Here is a 26669-nt window from a genome sequence, read left to right as displayed (position 1 = left end):
ATACCATACAAGTCTTCAACACCCCCAGAAGTCCGGGCCTCAACTTCCACTCATAATTGACTTATCTATGGTTTGACATTGAATTGTATAAATGAAAAAAAACTGCAGTGCGATATTTTTTGAAATAAATTGCATAATTAACAAGTCTGAAGACGACGATGGTTCACGAGCGGTATTTCACGATGTAGATTGTTTCAGAAGTCAAGGATGAGACAATGATAATTTTTGACCAAGTTATAAAAATGATCAACATGATGTGGTACGAGTGACAGGTTATTAGCTGCAAAATGTCGAAAACCCGGTTTCGTTCAACAACTTTCAAAATTTGACCTTTGCATAACCTTTAAAGGTCACAAAACAATGTTGTGGACATTAAAATAAGGAAACAGGATACGTGCTATAGCTTATTGGAGTTAGTTGGTCGAGAAAGGTCGAAAACCCAGTTCGATTCCCACAACTTTGAAAATTTGACCTTTGTGAACTTTAAAGGTCAAGGATTATGACCTTTGGTGCAAAACTTCCTCTGGAACATTCCAGGAACCATATAACGTCATATAGGCTATATGGCATTTCGCACTCCTCGGATTATCCATACTTTGATGAAATCAGCGTAAAAACAAACTTGAAGGGGGCGCCACGAGCAAGGTGTTTGAGATAGAGCAAAATGGTTTCAAGATTTTGGGTTGGGAATGACCAAGATTATGCATAAAAATATTGTCATTCTCGCTCTCAAAGTTTGGGCGGTCGTATGATTTTAATGTCAAAATTTACAATTTTCTAAGTTCGTGACCTTGAGACGAACGTGAAAAATTGAGGTCCGTGGGGCTATGCAGGTGCCATTGGGCTAACCAAATACCAAAACCCCTGCCAGATTCGACAAACTCCCTCGGAGAAGATGTAACTTGAAATCGGCTAACCCCAAAAAATTTTTGGGCGTGGCTCCACCCATAATGGGCAGAGCACGCCCATTCTCAGGAAAACACAACTAGATCATGATATAAACCTCCCACCCAAATTTTATCAGGATCGGATCAAAACCCACGGAGCTTTGCTCGGGACAGACACACACACACACACCCATAACGAATATAGTGGTCACTTACTGACTCGTGAACCAAAAATACACGACACAAATCATTACCCAGAATGCTTGCTGATTGGATTAACGTTTAATTTCTCACCCACCCACTGACCGAGTGAAGGAAAGATGGGGAAAATTAGCACCTCCATCGTATGCGACAGCTCGCTGCTGGGTTGCATCATTGGTCCGGGGCGTGGCAGGACACCTGATGAAGTGCCCCCGACTGGTTACGGCAACAATTTGGGGCCTGGAAATACTTAACCACTGAAAATTAGCCAATTCGAGTTGTGTTCCCTATCAACTTGTGTGCTGAAAATACGGTAGTTAAATTCCCTTTTAAAATTTGTACATGTTAAGCGAGGGAAAAGAAAACTACTTTGTCATAATCACCCTCGTTGTAATGTGCTTGGGCTTTGTCTGGCTTAGCTGTCCAGAAAAAGCTACAATCAGCCTTCTCACCACGAGCATCGCCACAATGGTCCCTTGAAAAAACCCAGTGAGAACGTCACTCCAGTGGTGCTTGTGATCAGAGATGCGAGAAAGACCCACGTAGAAAGCACCAAGGATGGCAGCAAACTGCAGCAATGGGCGTAGCAAGCGTGTGCCACGCCATGGCATGCGGACCTGCAGATAGAGCTGCCAGAGTTTGGGGAAGGTGGATGTAAGGAAAAGCAGAAATGTTTGAGTAAGTTATAAAGATCTCCAATGGTCATGAGTTGTAAACGTTTATAATAACACACCTTGCACAGGATTCATTTGGGCTAAACACAAAATGGTTGGATTCAAAACTTTAAAAAAATATATATCCCACTTGAAGTGAATGCAAAGTGCTGTAAACTGACCAAACCTTTCCTTGCTGAGGGATAAATAAACCAGAGTTGGTGTCAAAGCCACCCAATGCTCACCTGTTTATACATTTATCGTTTTTAAAAGACGAGTCTAATAATTAATATTTTTTATAAAGCATTCCAGTGAAATATAATTTTAAAGCAATATATGTATTTGCATATTGTAATCAGTAACAAGAGCGCAAGTGAGCACAATATACGCCCGAACAAGAAGGTATATACAGAATTGTGCTACTACATGGAAAACAGCATCCTGGTTGCCATGGCAACCACTTTAGATGGCGAACGTATGTCGAGACACACCGTCTCCACAGTTTGTACCTATGTACCAAATATGAAACGTGAAAGTTAAAAACTTTGGGAGTTAGAGTGCAGACAGGAACGGATGGAAAACAGCATCCTGGTTGCCATGGCAACCACTTTAGATGGCGAACGTATGTCGAGACACACCGTCTCCACAGTTTGTACCTATGTACCAAATATGAAACGTGAAAGTTGAAAACTTTGGGAGTTAGAGTGTGGACAGGAACGGATGGAAAACAGCATCCTGGTTGCCATGACAACCACTTTAGATGACAAACTTAAGTCAGGACACACCTCTCCACAGTCTGTACCAATGTACCAAATATGAAACGTGAAAGTTAACCAGAGTTGGTATCAAAGCCACCCAATGCTCGCCTGTTAAAACATTTATCGTTTTGAAAAGACGAGTCGAATAATTAATATTTTCTATAATTCTCAAACAATTTTTTTTGGGGGGGGGGGTGGATTGGAAATCACTTAAAACATGTAGAAATGCAAAAAAAAATTCTCAATTTTTTTTGGGGGGGGGGGGTTGGAAATCACTTAAAGCATGGAGAAATGCAAAAAAATAAAATTCTCCAACAATTTTTTTGGGGGGGGACCAAGTCCGCAATCTAATGGCATGATCCTTGTACCATACGTAACCCCCCCCCCCACCAAGTTTCGTCGAAATGCTAATCACTTAAAACATGGAGAAATGCAAAAGAAAGAAATCAATTTTGTTGAAAAAAAAGTTGCAAAAATTTTTTTTCTCCAACTATTTTTTTTTGGGGGGGGGGGTTGGAAATCACTTAAAACATGTAGAAATGCAAAAAAAAAAGAAATCGAAATTTTGTTGAAAAAAAAGTTGCAAAAATTTTTTTCTCTAAATTTTTTTTGGGGGGAGGGTTGGAAATCACTTAAAACATGTAGAAATTCAAAAAAAAAATTCTCTAAATTTTTTTTTGGAGGGGGGGACCAAGTCCAAAATCTAATGGCATGATCCTTGGACCATACCAACCCCGCCCCCCACCAAGTTTCGTCGAAATCCGTCGAGTTTTTCCGTAATACAAAAAATTTAACATTTTCACGCTCACGCTGACGCCGGGGGTATCGCTCTCGATCTCTGTTCTTCGAACAGGCGAGTGAAAAACTTTGGGAGTTAGAGTGCGGACAGGAACGGATGGAAAACAGCATCCTGGTGGCCATGGCAACCACTTTAGATGATGAACGTATGTCGCTACACACCGTCTCCACAGTCTGTACCTATGTCCCAAATATGAAATGTGAAAGTTGAAAACTTTGGGAGTTGGAGTGCGGACAGGAACGGACGGACGACTGGTATAACATAATACATACAGTATATATATATATACATATATATATATATATATATATATATATATATACATATATACATATATACATATATATATATATATATATATATATATATATATATATACACACATATATATATATATATATACACACATATATATACACACATATATATACACACATATATACATATATATATATATATATATATATATATATATATATATATATATATATATATACACATATATATATATATACATATATATACATATATATATATATATATATATATATATATATATATATATGTATATGTATGTATATATATATACATACATATCAGGCGTATAAAAAATAGTGTGGTCGATAAAAACATTAGAAAGGAAAAAATAACTTGCACCAAAAACTTTAACATTTTCACGCTCACGCTCACGCCGGGGGTATCGCTGTTGCTCTCTGTTCTTCGAACAGGCGAGCTAAAAAGGAGGGACTGTCATTTTCCCATACTTACAAAGCATTACTGTCATGTATGGAAACACCAAAGGAAAATAAAATTCAAGCAACAAAGAAAACATTGGTGTTGGTCATGTGTTCTTCAACTTGAATTTGATACATAAACAATGATCAATATCTTTAACACAGGTGGTTACCAGACCGACATAATCGGCATGGTGAACTTTATTGTTGCATCGGTTCTGAAAGACTATAGCTCAATGGTGCATAGACAACAGACATCATCCCAAAGATGGTGCTCTGCCTTATGCTACAAACGTCAAATCTTGCTTAATAATCCGCTTACACAATTATCGAGAATAGAGAAAGACTGAAAGGAAGTTGGTAAAGACTGATAGTCGGAAATCCAGTGATGTCCAAGAAAGTTGAATCACCATCACCAAGAAAGCGGTTATTTCATTCAATTTGGATGTTTCTATTAGTTTTATACACATCTGTACGCCATTGTGATGGATCAATGACTTCCTTTGGGATACCCAACTTCCTTTAGATTATGAAAAACATTGTTGGAAACACCTTCAGAGTGTTTCACATTTTCCTGTTATTACATTTCGGTATCCGTTTCAACAAAGACCTGTCGCCCTCACATTGTTCGAGTTTGAGAAAGTCTCCCATGAGAGTTTCTCCATTCATCGAGGATGGAGGATGGAGGGACTGTCACACGAGTCAATGTGGAAAACAAAAATGAAATAAAGAACTTTGGGTTACGCAGGTCATCAGGAAAATATGGTGTCACATTAAGGGATCTTGGATGGCCCATTTGCTGCCAAAGGCCTTACAAAGGAATAACGTGTGATAATTATCACACGTTATTCCTTTGTTTATAATCGGATACTTCCCAAAACTATTTATTATCTAAAGTATTCCAACAACTTTCAAAGGTCGTCCCTCAGGTTACTGTTATGAAGTAACCTTTCTAAAGCAGTCACAGAACTACGATTACATGTTGAATAATTAATTCCTGGAATATCATCCTTGAACCTTTCATTCTGTGCACTTGAGTTCGAAGAAAATAAACAACCAAGATATGATAAGATAAATGGTTAACATTTTGAAATGCCGCGTTTACTCAAGCTTGTGTCGAGACGTCACAGTACGTCAGCGCACTCGCTGTTCGATTGCATGACGTTTTGATGTGGATTTGTCAGGGAATCACCAGTGAGAAGAATGAGAAACTAATTCAATGTGCACCGAGACAAACTAAACCGCGTTTAAACATAAACGAGCTGTTGGTCCTGAAATGCAAGACATCAATTTTGCTTTAGAAAAAAAAAAAAAAAAAAAAACGAAATAAAACAACACCAACTGATGCAACGTGCACATTAATTTAAGGTTCACACAGATTATTCAAGTGTATAAATGTCAGAAAATAATCATCTGTGCAATCAGTTGGTCTACACCGACGCTTTCCTCACACTTTCCTCGTCATCGTCCCTGTCCCTCCTGCAAAAGAGCATTATGGCAAATGTGAATCAGAGTGCATTACTCTGCGGAATTAAAATCAAGTCCAAAATGATATCGTGTAAATAGAGTACAAGAAGGGCTGGACATCAATGACAAGAGTGATGAATCTCTCCTCCACTCCACAATTGGTGAACACCTCTCGACTTTAGTTTTGACACACACACACACACACACACACACACACACACACACACACACACACACACACACACACACACACACACACACAACCTCATTTTGCAAAAAAAAAAAAACAATACTAAAAAGTTCAGCCTTAGAATCGTTTTAAAATAAATAAATTGTTTCCCTCAAATACCACGCGTTCTAATATTGTGGACCACCGATTGTGTTCCGATTTCGTTATCGCAGCATTTCATTTTGGCCATTCGTTTTGAGCTGAGAGTCATTGTTTGCATCCGCTTGTACGATTGCCTCCCATTACGAGGCTTTTCTTGTTTCTCGCACACCACTAATTGTAGTAATCAGACCAGCATATGGGAACGAAGTTAAGTTGAATGAAGAATAGTCAACAAACAGGAAATGACATATGGAGATCCTGAAATACTAGATGTACAAGATCTAGTAGACACGAAACAGCGAATAATGGCGCCAAAATGTAGAATGATGGACAAAATTAATCATGCCAAAAGGCAGAGAAAGCTTACTAAGTTGTTCGATACGTCAGCAAGAAGTGAACGTGCGGCATCTGTGGACCACCATGACCGGATCAATAAATCAACTGTGTAAACGCGAATCAAATATCCGTTTCAAGTGTTCCCGCTCTGCAAAGCACAAAAGATTCATTCCAGTCCCATGATCATCATATTGTAAGGATGAAGAAAAAACGCTTAACGTTTGGATCAGGGACCAAACAGAAGAAGAAAAAAAAAGCCTTTGAGTGGACCAGTGTATGGGAGAACCCATTGTGGATTCACCGACGTTTTCACGAGGCACCCGGGACCGAAGGCTCCAGTTCAACCATGGCTCATGGACCGAATTGAGATGAACGTTTTTAACGACAGAGAGACGGGATTATTTTTGAAGAGGATACCATCTCATACCTTCCTGTCCAAGCAGGGCAGATCTGCTCTGGATAAAGGTGCCGAAGGATCAGTTTAACCTTCCGCGTGGCAATTTAGCAGGTGACTATCATGCTCCCGATTATCCAACAGCCATCGCAAGTTCTACATCCACATCTTTCTAACCTCCACCCTTCCCCCTATAGTATCATCATCTCTGAGCTAAGTCTTGTGGTTTATATTTTCGGCAGAGTACAGTATGAACAGTACGTAATTCGTCTATGAAAAAGAACCACCCACTGCAACAACAAAAAAAAAAGCTGCTACACTGCTACCCACAGTATCACCAGTCCAAAAACAAAGGTTCTTTAACCTTTTTTAATGGTGTGTACATGTATGTACATGTAATAGAAATCCTTACTCTCAGTGTTTGTGCCAACTTTTCTCAGGAATGGTGGGGCAGGGCTTTTTAGCACTGCAGGTGAAGCCAAAGCAATCATTTTAGAACTGGCACAAGTTTCCCATCAGCCTGTGCTAAAGTCTTCCCCCACTTCCTTTTTATTATTACAAGCCCCCTTCACTCAAACTCTGCTCTCCATCCGACCAAATCATTTTAGCCTGGTCTGCCCAGCAGAGGATTGTGGGGATTGTTTTGCATGTGCGCTCGGACGTGCTGATGTGGGCAGCGCAGGAGTTTGCTCCACAGGCAAGTTCTCGTAAAGGAAACCTGTGCTGTGGCTCATTAAAGATGAAGGGAAAACTAAGATAGCAGTCCAGTGTGAGCCAGCTTAAAAAAAAAAAAAATTAAGAGAAAGAGAAGTCGAAGGAGATCACTATATGATGGAGGATGTGTTTGTGATATCGGAAGAATGGCAAGTATATTTTACTATCTATCCCAGCTCAAGTTTCTTTTACAATTCGCAAAATGCCTTGCCGTCCTCTGTTGTCACAAGGATTGCATAAGTTAAGTGTTCGGTATTCGTCTTGGCAAGTCTCGGTATGTGAATTGTGCCCTTGTGGAATTACAAAGTTTTGAATATCATTTTATTGATAATTATTGTTGTACCACATTATTAAAAGAATCCTTGTTCAAAATTCCCCAACATCTCCACGTCTCATTTTTCCAGTCGTGCTAATTAGAACAGTAAGGAGCCGATGGAAAAAAACAAGGGCTTTCATTTTGTACATCCTGCTTTGAAACTGGCCAATCAGCACTCGGTTGTCCACGGCCAAGTCCCACTTATCTTTCAAGAAATTAAACATTAATCAAACCATTAAGATCACAAAACACTGATGTCAGAAACTTCTGGTTGTTGGCCAAACCGATTTTGTTTTGGTGATCGGAAACAAAAATGTTTCCACTCCATACTGGCTCAAATCAACTGTGGTGAGAAATAACAGACCAAGATGTCATCACAAGCCACAGGAAATCTTCTCTCTGGTAGAATTTCTGGAGCTTTGTTGCAATTGGAGTGTTGCCTTATGCTCAAACACCACATCCTTTGCTGCAATTTCAGGTGATGTAATTTGGCAATTCTTCAAAGTTAACTTTTCAACACATTCCATGTTTGAGTGAGAGCAGTTGATTTCACACGAGAGTGATCAAAATTACCCAGTAATCAATGGCCATTTTTTCAGTCGCAAAACCTTTTAAACATAACGATATGCATCAACAAATTGTACACTCCACAACACCTGAGGTGAATTTCAACTGGTTTGGTGTTCTCCTTCAAGGAACTCGATACTTTTATTTTTGATACAAATCACGTGCATCTAAGTTGGCTACCATCTTGGTTTTTATCCAGCCTCAATATCACTTTCTGTATATATATATATATATATATATATATATATATATATATATATATATATATATATATATATATATATATATATATATATATATATATATATATATATATATATATATATATATATATAAAAAAAATTTTTACAGACCTACTCACATACCTCAACTGTGAATTAAGGGAATAACCAATTAGCTCTCACATATACCAATCCATAACTAGACTACAAGGGTACTCGGTCGCATACCTCCGCCACGTAATGCCTGATCCACAAGAGCATATGCCCAATATATTTTTGAAATATCATACGATATAATACTATATAGTTTTTGGCCCCATGAATGGTGAAGAATCACTTAAAAAAATTAAATATTTCTCCCATCCGGATCTGGATTCGGATCTTCACCAAAATCAATTTATCCTCGTCAAACACCCAACGCGTCCACAACATTTTGTGATATCGTGCTATATATCAGTTTATCTCAATCTCTAAATGGTGAAAAATCACTTTTAAAATTCTCGTAGTCTGATCCGGATATTCATCAAAATCTAATCAGTTCGTCCTCGTCACACACCCAACCTGCCCCCCAAATTTCATCCGAATCCATCCACAACTTTTGGAGATATCCTGCACACAAACAAACAGACAGACAAGCAAACAAGAGAAAGATGTCGCGCAAAGCACGATACTTGCAAAATCCATCAACCCCTTCAAATGTTGCCATGGATACATCAAATTGTCCATTTCATCAAGATTAAAATTGGCAATCTTAAAGTTCAGGTCAATTGATCGAAAAACGATTATTTTTCAGATTGAAATTGATGATTATAGAAGGTTGACCTTTGACCTCAACTAGTTGGTTTCCCAATTCCTGTTCAACTTTCAAGTCAATCGAATGAAAAATGACGATTTTAGAAATTCGATCTCAAGATGACCTTTAGCCTCAAAACCAATTGGCTTTTCATTTGAGATTACCTCTACAACTTGGTAAAGTTTCATGACGATCGGTTAAGAATTGTGACCTGTAAGTGATAGACAGATGGACACACAGACAGAATAACAAAAAAAAAAAATCGACTAACCATTGACCAATATACTTGAAAAAATCTTCGATTTTGCAAGTAACAAGAAATGTCATACATAACACAATAGTTGTGAAATCCATAAAATAAATTTGACCTTAAAAAAATAATTGGCTCGTTGAATTCAGTGACGTGATATGCAAATCTTCTTCAAATTTCAAGTCAATCAATTGCAAATTGAGGATTTTGGAAATCACTTCGGTTGTTGACCTTTGGCCTATGTTGAATTCATTGAATAAATGTGCAAGTCCTCTTCCAATTTCGAGTCAATCGGATGAAAATCGAGGATTTTGGAAATTTGACAAAGCCATTGACCTTTGGCCTATATTGACCTTTAGACCACAAAAACAATAGGCTCCTTGCTTATGACAAACTCTACCATGTGGTGAAGTCTCGTGAAGATCGGTTTAAAATTGTGACCTGTAGGTGGTAAACATTTAAAAAATAAAAAAGGACAGACAGACAGAATAACGCACTACACGCAACTAACCATTAAACTCGAAAAATCTTCGATTTTTGCAAGTAACAAACAGACAAACAGCTCGGGGTGAAAACAACCTCCATCCACCTTCGGTGGCAGAGGTAAACATGTACTGTACATTAAAACATTCTCAGCGTAGATATATCATACAAAGGTTCAGCATTGGCCTATCATTTTTACATGTTCAACAATGAAATGTTCATGTTAACCTTGAACCACCCTCATCATGCAGTGGAGGGACTCGGTAATGTTGTTTGTAAACACAATCTCTATTAATGGAGCCATTTCAGTTGAAAGTGGGTGCAAATTAAAAAAAAAAAATGAAGACCATCAGCTCGTACATCTACCCAGCAAGGCAAGGCACACACTATGTGATGGTGCAACTCAGTTCAGGGTAATATTGGCCGGTACATAATAGTTTTAAATGTTGACACTATATGTACTCATATGCAACACTTTTAGAAAAGAAATCAATCAATCGTCAGAGATGGAAGTTCGGTTGGAATAAGCACGCACACGTACGCTTTTTTTGGGGGGGGGCATATCTGTGTACGTTTATCCCGTACGTACATATGCAGCACATGGATGCGTGTGAGCAGACTCTTGCAAGGGAGCCGCTGATACAGTGCCCTTTGTATGTTGGAAAAGGAATTTGGAATTTGTTTCGTGTGGCGACGATAACTCGCCCACTCTTCACGAAGGACACCTTGGGGAACGTTCACAAACTAATGCCAGCACGAGGGACACCCAGTTTAACATCCATCCGGGGGACGGCAGGCACACATTGGCAAATCACCCTGCCTGTGAAACACCAGGATGACAGTTTATAGCTCAGCCGGGATTCCAAAGTTTATCCATGCAATGGTATTTCACACAATGTACGATATCTGCTGATGTGATCAAAATAATAAAATTTGCATTGTTTTGTACAACATTATCTTTGATAATATATAATCAAACTCACTGTCCCAACACTCACCGCCAAGAAGATCATGGTGTACGAAGAGAATGAGGAATGGCCAGAATAGAAGGATTTCCTGTGCACACGCATGTATTTCCAATTGAACAATGACACTGTCAAGTGCAAACTAATTGTTAACAAACATTATTTTTGCACATGGTCATCAAATGGAATCGGACCATGTTTTGCAAGTCATTCTCAGCGTTTCGTTCCCGCACCTCACGGACAACATACCAAAGATAAACTGGAAACGCGTTATTTGACGATCTCCGTCCTTTTCATTACACTTGGTAAAGTGATCAACCAACTTTTTGATCCCAGCACAGAAGCCTGACTGCTGGAAGCATCCCGAACACAGTGGACGTACCTTTGTTAACCTCTTCAGCAGATGCAAAAATGTTCCCCAAATTAGTTTTACCTTTTGGTGAACAAGTGCAGCCAAATGAAACAGAAGACCAAGAAGGATCAAGTCGTAGCCAAATGGACGAGTCTGGTGGGTGAGGCCAGACTTCAAATAGTTACAAATGAGGTGACAGAACTTCTGGGACCAATCTCAAGCTTTAAAGGAAAACAAATAATACATTTAGAAAATTATGGAACTGGTACTTCTTGGCCTCACGAAGGATCACATTCACACAGGCTGGTAGTCGTATGGTCATTCACCGTAGAACTAAGGCATTCCTGAGCCTCACCCAGCTCATCACGATGACAAGACCTTCAAATGGACTCTGGCTTCCCAGTCAGGGTTGGTGCTCCCGTTTCCCACCTCGTTCTTCTTGAGGTGGTGAAAAGAAGGTCTTCTGCACCAATGGAATCTCAAGGCCAGAGGTGCATTCCCAAGATCTAACTTTCTCCCATTGGTGGAAAGTTGATGGGCTCTCTATCATTGTACAAGCTCGTACTGCATCTGGCCTTGCTACTCCCCAAGCCACGCACGTTCCTCCAGAAACCCTCATAAAGTCCAGTCAAGTTGTCCACTTGCATTCAATCGTCTCCTCATCCTCCCAATTGTGGAATAGTCTCCTTGCGTCACTAGTCTCATACTCCTCACTTTAGTCTTTCAAAAGTGATGCCAATCACTACCTCATGCACATCCATGATCTCTTAGACACATGCAGATTCCTTCCCATCCTGTTCCTCTTCTGGGCCATCGTGACTCATTTTATCTTACTCCTCCCTTCTTTGAGTATTTCCATCCTCCGAATACCCTTCAATAGTTGATTAACCTGCTGCCATTTGGCGTTTCGCTCCTCCGTGAACCTAGACCCTCGGATAAAAAATAATTTCATTGAGACACTTGCGGCGTCTACATCAGCATGTTATGATTAAACAAGCTTTTCGGGATGTGTTTAATCACATGAGAGTCCTTGCAGTGCAAAGCGCAATCTATTCATAATTTTATAAAAACGTGGAGATAACAAATGTCATTTCCCCTTTTGAATGCAACAGCCTATCAAATAAAATGCAGCACTAAGGAACAAGACAATGTTCACTGGTTCCTTACCTCGCGTCAGCCACTCGCGACGCATCTCCCGTGCACAGAGCTTCCGGGATGTAACTGCCGGCACACCGTTCGGTTAGGTTCAATGGCTTGCAGACATCCAGAAAGTGAGGTCTCAAGCGGCCAATGGCAAACTTTGCCACTTCAGTCAGGGACTGACTCACAGCTGCACCGAATAGGAAGGCCCCAAGGTGCAGGTACAGCGCTAAATACAGCTGACGAGATGATCGCACAAGGGCGCCGTTGTGATGTTCTTGATGAAACTTCATCGCTGCAGCTTCCCCACATATTATCTGCTCAAATGAAGGACCAATCAGTCTTAATTACCCAGCATCAAACCAACGTAAATACCAAAGGATTACTCATTATAATTACCAAAAACATCAATGCCATCACAAAATAAACCAGAGCGGCACTCGGTAGAGCACATACCTCCGCCAGGGTGAACGGTTTATGTTTTGTATCCCATTGATAGGCTGGATCTGGATCCTTACGTGAAGCAAAATCGAATCGGCTACCCAACTCATCCACCAAGTTGTCATAATACATCCAAAACTTTTCGAAATATCGTGCTATATATATATATATAGTGTTTGGGTCCATCTTTCTCTGGTGAAGAATCACTTGATCGATCCAGATACGAGAAGTTTTTGATTCCTCAATTCGTCGTGGTCACACACCCAACGTGTCCACCAAGTTTCATCCGAATCCGTCCACAACTTTTTGAGATATCGTGCTACATATCAGTTTCGCCCTATCTCTCAATGGTGAAGAACAACTTAAAAAATTATCACATCCGGATCTGGATCCGGATCTTCACCAAGATCGAATCGATTAGTCCTCGTCACACACCCAATGTGTCCGGCAAATTTCGTGTCGATCCGTCTATAACTTTTTGAGACATCATGCTCACAGACAGATAAACAAACCAACAGGGACGGGGTGAAAACAGCCTCCGTCCGCCTTCGGTGGCAGGGGTAATAATTACAATGGATGCCGCCGAGCCCACAAAAATCACACGAGGTGGAATGACAATAATACTACAATGGGATGGTAAACTTAGCTCAAGGAGGAAATGTCAGGAATGCTCGAGGGGAGGAAGTGTAAGTGAAAGCACGTGCAAACATTAGTTACTTTAATGTAAAGCACACGACAGGTTATGAAAACATTTCGCTTTCCTGCGGTAACAAACCAGAAAACAGCAAGTTGAGGAATTATTCAACACGTCACGGGCAGCGGGTTGAGGGAAGGCAGAACTCACAGCTGCAATGGGTATGCAGAGGCCCAAGGCGAACAGCAATCCACTGCTGATGGTATCACCCTTGTGAGGCAACTTGATCGAGTCATCGTCGCAGAAGAAGCCTCGTTCGAAGGGGACAATTTTTGACAGGTTCAACACCACCACCGGAAGGAATACTGAACACAAGGACAAAAAACATGACAACGTTTCAATAAATCGTCTTGAACAAAGTTGCAAGGCAGCTTTAAAATTCGTTGTGCACCGATTGGTTCGGTTGTCCTCGGTAACACATTTCATGAAGAAGGAACTCGCAAACTGCCGACTCGTACCAATCAGCGCTCATCGCCCACACATGTCAAGTGTAACTTTTCTTGTGCACGAATATACGAATCCTCAACGTCAGAGACCGATTCTTTGATCAATGTCCTGAGCCCTTTGAAATTTGAACGTTAATATTTTAAATTGCCGTTTAGTTTTGTTTCATCAAAAATCCAACACTTCTTACTAATTACACTAGTTAAAAGCAAGCTGCTCTTCTTTTTCAGACAAGTAAGCGTTGTGCACATTACTTTAGCAAAAAAATAATTTTTTTTTAAAGGCTGGGACATGAGAGTCAGGTGGTCCAGGTCCAGCTTGGGTATATGACCTTCTGAAATTGTATAAGCATTGGGCTGATGTACCAGCACATGGTCTCGGTCTTTCTTTCTCTCTCTTCCAGCACGTTACATGTTGGGGTGCAGTATGTCCACCGCCCAAAGACAGCTGCAATTGCGTTCAGGACAATTTAATGTGCTCCTGGAGAAAGAAATGGTGTATGGAGTGCAGGACAACCAGTGGGTGTCGATGGATGGGTCGAATGTAGCTCGCTCTCCCTGCAGGAATGCCATTCATGCTCACTATCCCAGCAGGAAGAACTTGTTTGGCTTGCTGGTCAGGTTGTACCTGAGGGAACGTGATGCATAATGCTTGAAGTCTGGGTGCAAGTTTCACCTTAGCCACCATCGTAAAGCCGGCAGATCACTGAATCGATGACCGGCTTGACCGCCCGAAGGAGCTCCGACGGGCATGACTACGTGCACGCGACAGAATGAGTTCCGAGCAGACTTGAAGAGGAACTGCACATGGCCAAGGACTTCGGTCTCCACTGCTTTGTAGAAAACTACTATTTTGTGCTCAAAGACGCAGCACCAGGGCTTCCATCTGAATTCCAACATCGATCTGTCGACGTTGCTCCCACCAGAGGGTCGAGACGTTGCAGCACCATCACGTTAAAATCTTCGACTGCACGAAGCACAACAATTCCAGTGCATCGTTCCAAAGGAGCCAGTCCTCACGCCGAGGTATTGGTCTTTGAAAGCCCGATGCACCTCATTGATGTTTCCCAGGATATCAGTGTCCTGATAAGACACTTCCACACATGGATTTTATCACCGAAGCTCGGCTCGTCCATTTTATTGCAGCATTTACTTGGTGATGGTGTTTACCAAAGTTTTTTTTTTTTCTCATCTGCATTTTAGTTGAAAGGATTTTGTCTCAGTTAGTGTAGTTTTGTGTTTATTTTTACATTGGTGAACAACTTGTGCCCGAGATGATGAAAAACGGGTGTGCTAGTTTACCGAAGCTTTGTTTATGCAGTTTGACACATGTTTGACATCCAAGTATTGCTCATGGGTGCTTACTACAGCTTCGCAAACGACCGATGCTTTTAGACCTCAGGATTTTATGTAAATCGCGACGTTTCCTGAAGTAGAAGTGTTGGTAATGTGCGGATTATATTTCCATGTATTTTTATTTGAACAAACTTTTGTAGACGATGAATACGTGATGATCGTACTGCCATGGGCTTGCCCATCCCATCTTATCACCACGTTCTTATGAAATACTTTTCTCAAGTGCTTTCATACTTGTTTTTGTTGTAGGATAGAAAGAAGGAAGAGTACTTGAACAGTGCTAGTTTGTCACGATGGCCAGACAATGCCAGTTTCCTGATGCAATAAAGAACTTCAGGCAGCCAAGTTATTCAGTGCCAGCAAACAGAATGATCACTGTGCGTCACGTGCCAAGAGGACTCGGGGTGGTTACTCGGCGTTTCTTTTGGCACGTTGTGGTCCTAGTTTGTCCACCTCGGTCCAAAGGGAAAGATGCTGGAGTTGGATGGCTGACGAACTGGCTAATGAACTTGATTTTCAGAATCAAAATAATCTGCCATCCACCTTCAAAAATTACAAAGACTACTTTTTAGACTCTCGGGATGGAGTCCCATACAGTGCACTCTCCTGCCATATTGTTTGAAGATAACAAGCACCGAGAAAAGTTCAGTGATTGGGAAATTGTTGCAACAGATGCTATGATTTTAGTATCAATTGAAATGTCTCGACGCTGTCTATGTATAATCTGGCAATAGCGAAGTTTAGCAGCCGATCACAGGAAGGAAATGAAGCCGGTACATATCTTCAGCCATAGTACTCGTACCAAACTGACATCCTGTATGCCAATTTAAACACTGGTGTAGTGGATTCATAAAGAGGTGTTTTCTTCAGACTTGAGAGATGGGAGCGAGAAACTATTGTACCAGACGTCAGTGACTCATAATTGAAGTGAAACGTAAAATTCATCGAAATAAAAACAATCAAAGAAAAACTTCGGGTTCACTCGCCAGGTCTTGCAACTCAAAGGAAAGCCTGGAATTTGAAGATATTGCGCCGGTAATGATGCAATTTGTTTGACACTTTGGAGATCAGGCTGACAATTCAAGACATCAAGCAGCACTGATTGCCCAGCTAATTAATGAAACGCAGTCAATAAACAGGGACAGAGTAGTATACACCAGAACAGAAACCAGGAGATGTCACCGCCATTGTATATTGGGATTCTGTTTCATGGCCTCGCTCGGAAGGAAGGCTGAGTGACAGCTGTTTGAAATTGACGTTTGTTTATTCTGATAAGACTCCTGTGATTGTCATCCGAATTGCCAATGCTGTTTGTACGCAATTTGAAGAAAAACACGGTGTGTCCTCCAGATGTATGTGGTGGTGTGTTCCCCACAGTAGCTGTGGATAACATTAACTACAATCAATCATTAAAAACTGCTTCCGATCCATCTCGGAACATCATCAAGATGAGGCCAATGGGGATAGACGAGAGTCGAAGAGGTGTATCAAGTCATCTGAACTGCCCTTCCATAAGCATCAAAGTCTTGTTCTGATCCGATACTCCTGTATCGTATGTGGTAATGTTGTGGAACTTGCAGATACAAGACTGGGTGTACCACGAGATGAAAATGGTACGCACAGACCTACGGTGTATCTGTGATGGGCATTGTGGTCAAATTATGCACACAGCCTGGAAAAGAGATGTTTGAATTACCACATAACATCTCACAAGTAACAAACGTAAGTTGTTCGACCATTTTAATAACAATATCACAGTCATCCAATTTTGTGAAAATAGGGAAGAGGTGGAGGGACGTATTACAATAATAACTGGAAGGGCACTCGGTAGATGTTACTCGGTAGAGCGCACACCTCCGCCACGTCATACCTGATCTACAAGAACGTATCGGGCCCAACGCAGTACATTTTTGAGATATCATGCCGTTTCTCATTTTTGGCCCCATCTCTTAATGGTAAAGAATCACTTTAAAAATTAAATAATAATCTTATCCGGATTCGGATCTTCACCAAAATCGAATAAATTCTTCCTTGTCACACACCCAACATGGCCACCAAGTTTCATCCGAATCTGTGCACAACTTTTTGAGATATCATGCACACAGACAGAGAGGGGTGAAAACATAACCTTCGCCTTTGGTGGTGGAGATAATGACAAAAGAGCAATCAGACATTGCAGACCCTCACCATGACTTGTGTGGTGTTTGTGTCCTGGTGTGTTAAGTAATTAAGAGACATAATTAGAACTGCCACTTTACAACTGCTGGCAGTGATGACCCGTTACTAAGATGTCCCGCTTTGATCGGACACCTGACCCAAGACGTTCATTGTTATTCAATTGAATTTAGAATGGAATTAAAATAAATTCAATTCAAATCAAATGGAAGACCAAATAGGTACAGTCCTGCAATGGAGTCATCAGAAGGAACCCGAACAAGCAAAGATTGAGTCATCAGGAGGAAACTGGACAGGATTCACATTTCAGCTGCTACTCCTCCACCCTCAAACCCATCCAAGCACAGCCAAATGAGCCCAATTCAAAAAAAAGAAAAAAATAACCCAGATCAAAAAATTAAATAATTCTGGCTGCCAGACCATAAGTCCGATCAAGTTAAACTATAAAACAAGTATTCCCCATCAGTACTAGATCATAATTGTGAAGTTTCATGTCGATTGATTAAGTCGTTCCAGAGAAAACATTATTTAATATTTTTCTTCAATCCAACATGGCTGCCAAACCATGTGACCAATCAATTATTCCTTTAAAAAAAACTTGAACACCCAAGGCTTGGGGAACATTTTTGTGTGAATTTTCCCCTCGATTTGTCCAGCCGTTCTTGCGAAGATTTTTTAGAGTAAATCCAATGTGGCTGCCAAACCATGTGACCTATGACATTATACGTGTGAACCTTTTGTTCCTCATGGATAGGTGGTCATACATGTAAAGTTCCACCTCGATCAGTTCAGCAGCTTCAGAATGGATTTCTGAAGGTATTTTTTTTTAATATCGCTGCTGAATCACGTCACTGATGACGTCATCAAAAAAATTCTGTGGACAATTTTATCCCCAGATGACCCTCAAAATTTTTCATACTGATGAGATGTAGCATTCTACATATGCAATTATGACATCATAACAAACACATCCATGACATCCTTAAAAAAAAAAAAAATCAAACATTCCCCATGAGGAGTACTTGCCATGTGCCAAGTTTCAATCTTTTCCTTGGTGCAGTTTCAGATACAGAGGTCCAAAGTTTTCCCATTTTTCCAACATGGCTGCCACACCACGTGACCTATGACATCATAATTATTAAAACACTCTACATGAGTAGTTGCTCCCATGTTGAAAATTTCAACTCAATCAGACAAGCGGTTGCAGAGAAAAACCCATGTTCTGTGCGGACAGACAGACAGACACTCAAATGCAACACACTCTCCTCCAGCTAGGGTAATTAGAATGGCACTCGGTGCAACGCATACTTCAGCCAAGCTGAACAGTTTACATTTTCATCCCACTGAAAGGCCAGATCTGACAAATCGAATCAATTTGTCCTTGTTACACACCCAACCTGACCACCAAGTTTCGTCTGAATCAGTCTATAAAACGTTGAGATATCTGTGCTATATTGAGTTTTTGCCGCAACGTCTCGATTGGTGAAGAATCACTTTAAAAATTCTCGTGTCAGGATCTGGATCCAGACGTTCACCAAAATCTTATCAATTCATCCTCGTCACACACCCGACCTGTCCTGCTAATTTCGTCCAAATATGTCCGGATACCTTTTTGATATGTCCTGCTCACAAACACAGACGTGAAAACATAACCTCCATCCACCTGTGACAGCAGAGGCAAATATGCTTAATGCAATATTCCTCTTGGCAATACAATGGAGCTGAAATTATGCTCCAAAACTATAGGATCTTTGATGTTTGTTTCAACAAATGCACAAATCGTTTTACTAAATCACAGCCTTCAATGCCTTTTGTACCCCCAGCATCCCATTTGTCTCTCCTATGATGTGGAATGTAAAGTTCTCAAGGTCAATGGCATCTATTGCAACGAGGCCAACGAGCATGACCTGTTGCCCTCACATCACAGGCATGTCGGTGGCCTGTTTCTTTATTTACTTTTTTTTTTAACCACCTCTCCCCCAGTCTTACTCCCTCTGCTCCCTCAACCCTGTGACCCTCTCTCAGCAACTCAAAGATGCACGTGTTCTTCCAGTAACACACCCTCTTGGTTAAACTCGAAAAATTCAGACTTGCTGCAAACCTAAACGAGTGTAGTTTTCTCATTTATGAAACTGCCTTCCTGAGGCTGTACAATCCCACTACTCCTTCCAAGGTTTCAAGCAGGCAGTACAATAACATTTCATCCCCCCCCCCACATAATACAGTGCCTATAAAAAGTCTACACCCCCTTTCAAATTTTTCACGTTTTGTTGCCTTATAACCTGGAATTAAATTGCATTAAATCAGAATTTTTCTCCATTTGTTTTCACATCCTAACCCACAACTTCCAGATGAAAAACAAATTCTAGAAATGTCAGAAAATTGACTAAAACATACAAAACTAGAGGGGGAGCACTTGGGAGAGTGCAAAACCTCCGCCGCCAATACTGCTGGGTCACTTAAGTGAACCTTATATCTTATTCATTAAATATGTCAACAATGCTGACAGTTATAGTTCTTTTCTCCAACATTTTTTTTGGCGGGGGGGGGGGGGGGGTGGTGGTTGGAAATCACTTAAAACATGTAGAAATGCAAAAAAAAGAAAACGAGATTTTGTTGAAAAAAAAGTTGCAAAAGTTTTTATTTCTCAAACAATTTTTTTTGGGGGGGGTTGGAAATCACTTAAAACATGTAGAAATGCAAAAAAAATTTTCTCTAAATTTTTTGTGGGGGTAACAATTTTTTTGGGGGGTTGGAAATCACTTAAAACATGTCGCAATCCCCAAAAAAATTCTCTATAACAATTTTTTTGGGGGGGGAACAATTTTTTTTTGGGGGGGGGTTGGAAATCACCTAAAACATGTTGCAATCCCCAAAAAAAATTCTCTATAACAATTTTTTTTGGGGGGGAACAATTATTTTTGGGGGGGGTTGGAAATCACTTAAAACATGTTGAAATGCAAAAAAAAAAAAAAGTTTTTTCTCTAAAAAAAAATTTTGGGGGGGGGGGGACCAAGTCCAAAATCTAATGGCATGATCCTTGGTCCATACCTAACCCCCCCACCAAGTTTCGTCGAAATCCGTCGAGGAGTTTTTCCGTAATACTGTTCACAAACAAACAAACAAACAAGCAGTCATAGACTGGTACTTACGAAATCGTCAACTTGACCTCTGACCTTGTCTAATAAAAGCTGTCTCGAGAGAAGGTAGCGACGCAAACCAGAAGTTTCTACGTTGTTTCTGTACCAAACCATCAAAAATTGAATGTTTTGGATGTTTGACCTCACTGTGACCTTGACCTTTGACCGATTTCGACCAAAATCTAATCAGCACTAGCCATCACCCTCCTGAATCACGAGGTGTAATTTGACATTGGCTTCTTCCATTCTCGAGTTATCGTGCCTACAAACAAACACACAAACAAAAAACATACAAACAAACAAACAAGCAGTCATCGACTGGTACTTACGAAATCGTCAACTTGACCTCTGACCTTGTCTAATAAAAGCTGTCTCGAGAGAAGGTAGCGACGCAAACCAGAAGTTTCTACGATGATTCTGTACCAAACCATCAAAAATCGAATGTTTTGGATGTTTGACCTCACTGTGACCTTGACCTTTGACCGATTTTGACCAAAATCTAATCAGCACTAGCCATCACCCTCCTGAATCACGTGGTGTAATTTGACATTGGTAGCTTCTTCCGTTCTCGAGTTATCATTTTTTGGATGTTTGACCTCACTGTGACCTTGACCTTTGACCGATTTTGACCAAAATCTAATCAGCGCTAGTCATCACGCTCCTGAATCACGTGGTGCAATTCGACATTGGTAGCTTCTTCCGTTCTCGAGTTATCATGCCTACAAACAAACAAACAAACAAACATACAAACAGAAACGGAAGTCATCAATATACTTTCGAAATCTTTAGATTTCGAAAGTAACAAACAGAAAGGGGTGAAAACAGTAACCTCCGATCTTCGATGGTGGACGTTAACTAGAATATCTTGGCTGGATAAGTGTCCAACTCCCTTATAATAGCAATTGTAAATTAGCTCAGGAGTAAACAATCACCTTCAAAATCACAAACCAAGTTAATTGGCCTCCACCTGTGTTAAATTGTAGTGATTCTGATTATTTCAGAATAAAATCAGCTGTCCCTGTTGGTTTCCTCTGCTGGGTAGTGCATTTCACAGCAAAGATTCAACCATGAGCACCAAGGAGCTTTCAAAAGACCTCGAAGATATAGTTGTGAAAGGCACAGATTAGGGGATGGGTATAAAAATATTTTAAAGGTCTTGAATATCCCTTGAAGTACAATCAAGACAATCATTAGGAAGTTAAAGGCGTATGGTACCACCAAGACCTTGCCTCGATCAGGCCGTCCCTCCAAACTGGATGACCAAGCAAGGAGGAGACTGATCAGAGACCAAGAGGCCAATTGCAACTTTGAAAGAACTACAAGCACTTATGGCAAAGACTGGTCACTGTGTACATGTGACAATGATATCCCAAGCAATCCACAAGTCTGGCCTGTACGGGAGCATGACAAGAAGGAAGTTATTACTCAAAAAAGCCCAGCTTGAGTCTCATTTCAGATACGCAGAAAACCACTCAAGAGATTCTGAAGCCATGTGGTAAAAAGTTTTGTGGTCTGACGAAACCAAGATGGAACTGTTTGTACCAAATATAACATTTTGCATTTAGACCAAACGCAACACAGCACATCATCCAAAGAACACCATCCCTACTGTGAAGCATGGTGGTGGCAACATCATGTTATGGGGATATCTCTCATCAGCAGGGACTGGGGCACTTGTCAGGATGGAAAGGAAAATGGATGGAGCAAAATACAGAAAAATCGAGAGGAAAACCTGCTGCCCTCTGCAAGAAAGCTGAAATTTGGACGGAAGTTCAACTTCCAGCATGACAACGACCCAAAGCACACAGCCAAAGCTACACTGGAGTGGCAAAGGGACGAAAAGATAAATGTCCTCGAGTGGTCCAGTGAGAGCCCGAATTGAAATTCTGAATGGGGCGAGTTTATTATTCCACAGATGTATTGGAACACTGGTACTACAAGTTTGTTGATGGAGTTGATTTTGTTTGTTGGAGCGAGGTACATTTTCAGGATCAGCTTCAATCTATGTTGATATTCTTTGGTGATTATTTTGCACATTTGTTTGAGACATATTTGGTGGCCCTCTTCTACTCAGAGGTATTTGTATGAATGCTTAATTTTCGAGCCGCTGTATTGTTGTTTCAAGGTCAATATGTTGTCTGTTTTGTTGGTTTGCCTTCTACAAATGTGCACTTGGCACACTTATCACACTTGTCAAGTCAAAATTCCATTTGATTGCTCTCAGAGAACCGTTGTACTAGTTTTAGCTGTTCTGTCAATTTTTCGTCATTCGTGTGAAGAGCTTTAAATCATCCTTGTGTAGTGAATGCGTCACATTCCTGTTTCTTTGGAACGTCTCCATTGCTTGTGAGGGTGTAGCCTTGTCCTTATTTGTTGATTTTGTTACTCAGTGGGTCCAGAACCAGCCAAAACAAGAGGGGGAAGGGGGGGGGGGGGGAGACTGTCTCCATGGAAGATCCCATGCCATACCCCTGGAAGATCATATCTGGTGTTTTGATATTTCCTTCCGAGTGTTGCGATATCAATGTGGTATTCAAAAGCTCCGTTGCTTTCTCAATGCATTAAATTTTGTATATTTTCACGCACATTGTCATCCATGAATGTGGGACACTGTCGAAAGCTTTCTTAAAGTCCATTTGGTTCTTCGTGTTTTGCAGTGTGTGTGTGTGTGTGTGTGTGTGTGTGTGTGTGTGTGTGTGTGTGTGTGTGTGTGTGTGTGTGTGTGTGTGGTGTGTGGTGTGTGGTGTGTGGTGTGTGTGTGTCTGGTGTGTGTGCGTGGTGTGTGTGTGTGCTGTGCGTGGTGTGTGTGTGTGCTGTGTGTGGTGTGTGTGCTGTGTGTGTGTGTGGTGTGTGTGCGTGGTGTGTGTGCGTGGTGTGTGTGTGCGTGCACGTGCGTGTGCGTGCGTTTCAGCCATATTGCATTGCCAAGAGGAATGTGCTCATTAAGCATATTTGCCTCTGCCACCACAGGTGGATGGAGGTGTTTTCACATCTGTCTGTGTTTGTCAGCAGGATATCTCAAAAACGTATGGACAGATTCGGACGAAATTTGGTGGACAGGTTGGGCGTGCAACGACGACGAATTGATAAGATTTTGGTGAAGATCTGGCCAGACCAGATCCGGATAACGGAAATAAGCGATTCTTCAACATTGAGAGATGAGGAAAATCTATATATGGTACGATATCTCAAAAAGTAATGGATGTATTTGGACGAAACTTGGTGGACAGATTGGGTTTGTGAGAAGGACGAATTATTTAGATTTCGGTGAACGTCTGAATTCAGATCCGGCCTACAAGTGGGATGTAAAACGTAACCTGTTCGGCCTGGTGGAGGTATGCACTACACTGAGTGCCATTTTAGTTATTACAAGTAATACTTTCCTCCACCCCTTCCCCATTTTCAAAAACTGTGATATTGTAATTGAAATTGTCCAACAACTTACATGTGTTACTTGTGAGATGTTATGTGGTAATTCAAACATCTCTTTTCCAGGCTGTGTGCATAATTTGACCACAATGCCCATCACAGATACACCGCTATACACCGTAGGTCTGTGCGTACCATTTTCATCTCGTGGTACACCCAGTCTTGTATCTGCAAGTTCCACAACAATACCACATACGATACAGGAGTATCGGATCAGAACAAGACTTTGATGCTTATGGAAGGGCAGTTCAGATGACTTGATACACCTCTTCGACTCTCGTCTATCCCCATTGGTCTCATCTTGATGATGTTCCGAGATGGATCGGAAGCAGTTTTTAATGATTGATTGTAGTTAATGTTATCCACAGCTACTGTGGGGAACACACCACCACGTACATCTGGAGGACACACCATGTTTTTCTTCAAATTGCGTACAAACAGCATTGGCAATTCGGATGACAATCACAGGAGTCTTATCAGAATAAACAAACGTCAATTTCAAACAGCTGTCACTCAGCCTTCCTTCCGAGCGAGGCCATGAAACAGAATCCCAATATACAATGGCGGTGACATCTCCTGGTTTCTGTTCTGGTGTATACTACTCTGTCCCTGTTTATTGACTGCGTTTCATTAATTAGCTGGGCAATCAGTGCTGCTTGATGTCTTGAATTGTCAGCCTGATCTCCAAAGTGTCAAACAAATTGCATCATTACCGGCGCAATATCTTCAAATTCCAGGCTTTCCTTTGAGTTGCAAGACCTGGCGAGTGAACCCGAAGTTTTTCTTTGATTGTTTTTATTTCGATAAATTTTACGTTTCACTTCAATTATGAGTCACTGACGTCTGGTACAATAGTTTCTCGCTCCCATCTCTCAAGTCTGAAGAAAACACCTCTTTATGAATCCACTACACCAGTGTTTAAATTGGCATACAGGATGTCAGTTTGGTACGAGTACTATGGCTGAAGATATGTACCGGCTTCATTTCCTTCCTGTGATCGGCTGCTAAAATTCGCTATTGCCAGATTATACATAGACAGTGTCGAGACATTTCAATTGATACTAAAATCATAGCATCTGTTGCAACAATTTCCCAATCACTGAACTTTTCTCGGTGCTTGTTATCTTCAAACAATATGGCAGGAGAGTGCACTGTATGGGACTCCATCCCGAGAGTCTAAAAAGTAGTCTTTGTAATTTTTGAAGGTGGATGGCAGATTATTTTGATTCTGATAATCAAGTTCATTAGCCAGTTCGTCAGCCATCCAACTCCAGCATCTTTCCCTTTGGACCGAGCTGGACAAACTAGGACCACAACGTGCCAAAAGAAACGCCGAGTAACCACCCCGAGTCCTCTTGGCACGTGACGCACAGTGATCATTCTGTTTGCTGGCACTGAATAACTTGGCTGCCTGAAGTTCTTTATTGCATCAGGAAACTGGCATTGTCTGGCCATCGTGACAAACTAGCACTGTTCAAGTACTCTTCCTTCTTTCTATCCTACAACAAAAACAAGTATGAAAGCACTTGAGAAAAGTATTTCATAAGAACGTGGTGATAAGATGGGATGGGCAAGCCCATGGCAGTACGATCATCACGTATTCGTTGTCTACAAAAGTTTGTTCAAATAAAAATGCAGTGTGTGTGTCTGTGTGGGGCATGTTTTTTGTGTTGTTCGACTGGAGCTGATGTGGAATGTAACACACCAAAATGATTGTCATGATCTCTTGAGTTGTTTCGGCTAAATAACTATAAAGAAACCGAAAGAATTCCCATGTTTCAAAGAATAGCTAGTTCCGTGAATAGCATTAGCTGAAGCTCGGGTTACCATAACTTAACTTTCAAAAAAAAAATTAAAAAACAACAAGAAGGGGGCACGCCAGCGAGGGGCACTCGTTTCAAGAGTTTCGTTTACATATTGAGCAAGCGTACCGGCAGTCTCATTCAGAGCGTTGCGGATGTCGATTAATTTTGACTGCAAACTGCCATTCTTCCAGTCGAAATACTGAATTATTTCTGGAAATATTGTGCTTGGCCGAGTCCGCATAAAATTGCACATCAATAGCACTTTTATTTGCCGCAGAGATGTACATACCAAGCACTCAACTTCCCAATACTCTCAACCACTTGGCAAACATGGAGATTTTGTCTTTTGTTCTGTGAGGTTGGGCAGTAAGGGGATGTGCGAGTGTCGATGTCCGAACACATCCATTACCCCATGACGGAGTACAGACTTGTACCAAACTGTCCTGGTCCAAATATTGTACAACCACATTTTATCACTGTAAGAAAATGTACAAAAATGGTTTAACCATTTAAATAAGGTAAAAATGTATCCCTTTGAAAATGCAAAAGCAATAAATAAAAATTAAAAAAGGAAAGATCATGGACATTTCTAGATGTTTTTAAAAAACCCGGCCACACAGAGATTTAAGGACCGAAAGAGAGGATATGTCCGGGGAACACCGGACATATGGTAGCCCCGGTTTAAGCAGTCTTTGAGGTTTATATTTACATCGCTTTAGCTCAACCGTTCCCTTCTTTGTTTTGCTGTGAAGTTTTTGTGTGTTTGAATTCTCTGACTCGCTTCCATTAGTCCACGCGTGGGTAAATTGGGTTTAATCCAGCAAA

At 40.8% G+C, this 26669-nt stretch overlaps 1 protein-coding gene across 2 annotated transcripts in view; it reads right to left on the bottom strand.

Moving 5' to 3' along the window:
• Positions 1 to 26669, bottom strand: part of LOC147031273 (phospholipid phosphatase 1-like) — a 37569-nt gene that overhangs the window by 1373 nt on the left and 9527 nt on the right. The window contains exons 2-5 of one of the 2 annotated variants that reach the window (XM_085860908.1): positions 13647 to 13801; positions 12389 to 12678; positions 10903 to 10960; positions 1472 to 1717 (exon numbers count right to left, since the gene is read on the bottom strand). In XM_085860908.1, the coding sequence (XP_085717034.1) occupies positions 1472 to 1717; positions 10903 to 10960; positions 12389 to 12678; positions 13647 to 13801 (749 nt within the window). The remainder of the gene's footprint in view (positions 1 to 1471; positions 1718 to 10902; positions 10961 to 12388; positions 12679 to 13646; positions 13802 to 26669) is intronic. The other variant, XM_085860917.1, reaches the window with a different exon arrangement.

The sequence above is a fragment of the Eptatretus burgeri genome, chromosome 2 (assembly GCF_056783735.1).
Source record: "Eptatretus burgeri isolate ZD-2024b chromosome 2, Ebu_testis_v1, whole genome shotgun sequence".
Lineage (NCBI taxonomy): Eukaryota > Metazoa > Chordata > Myxini > Myxiniformes > Myxinidae > Eptatretus > Eptatretus burgeri.
Note: the sequence above shows the minus strand (reverse complement) of the source record. Positions and strands in the feature narration are given on the sequence as shown.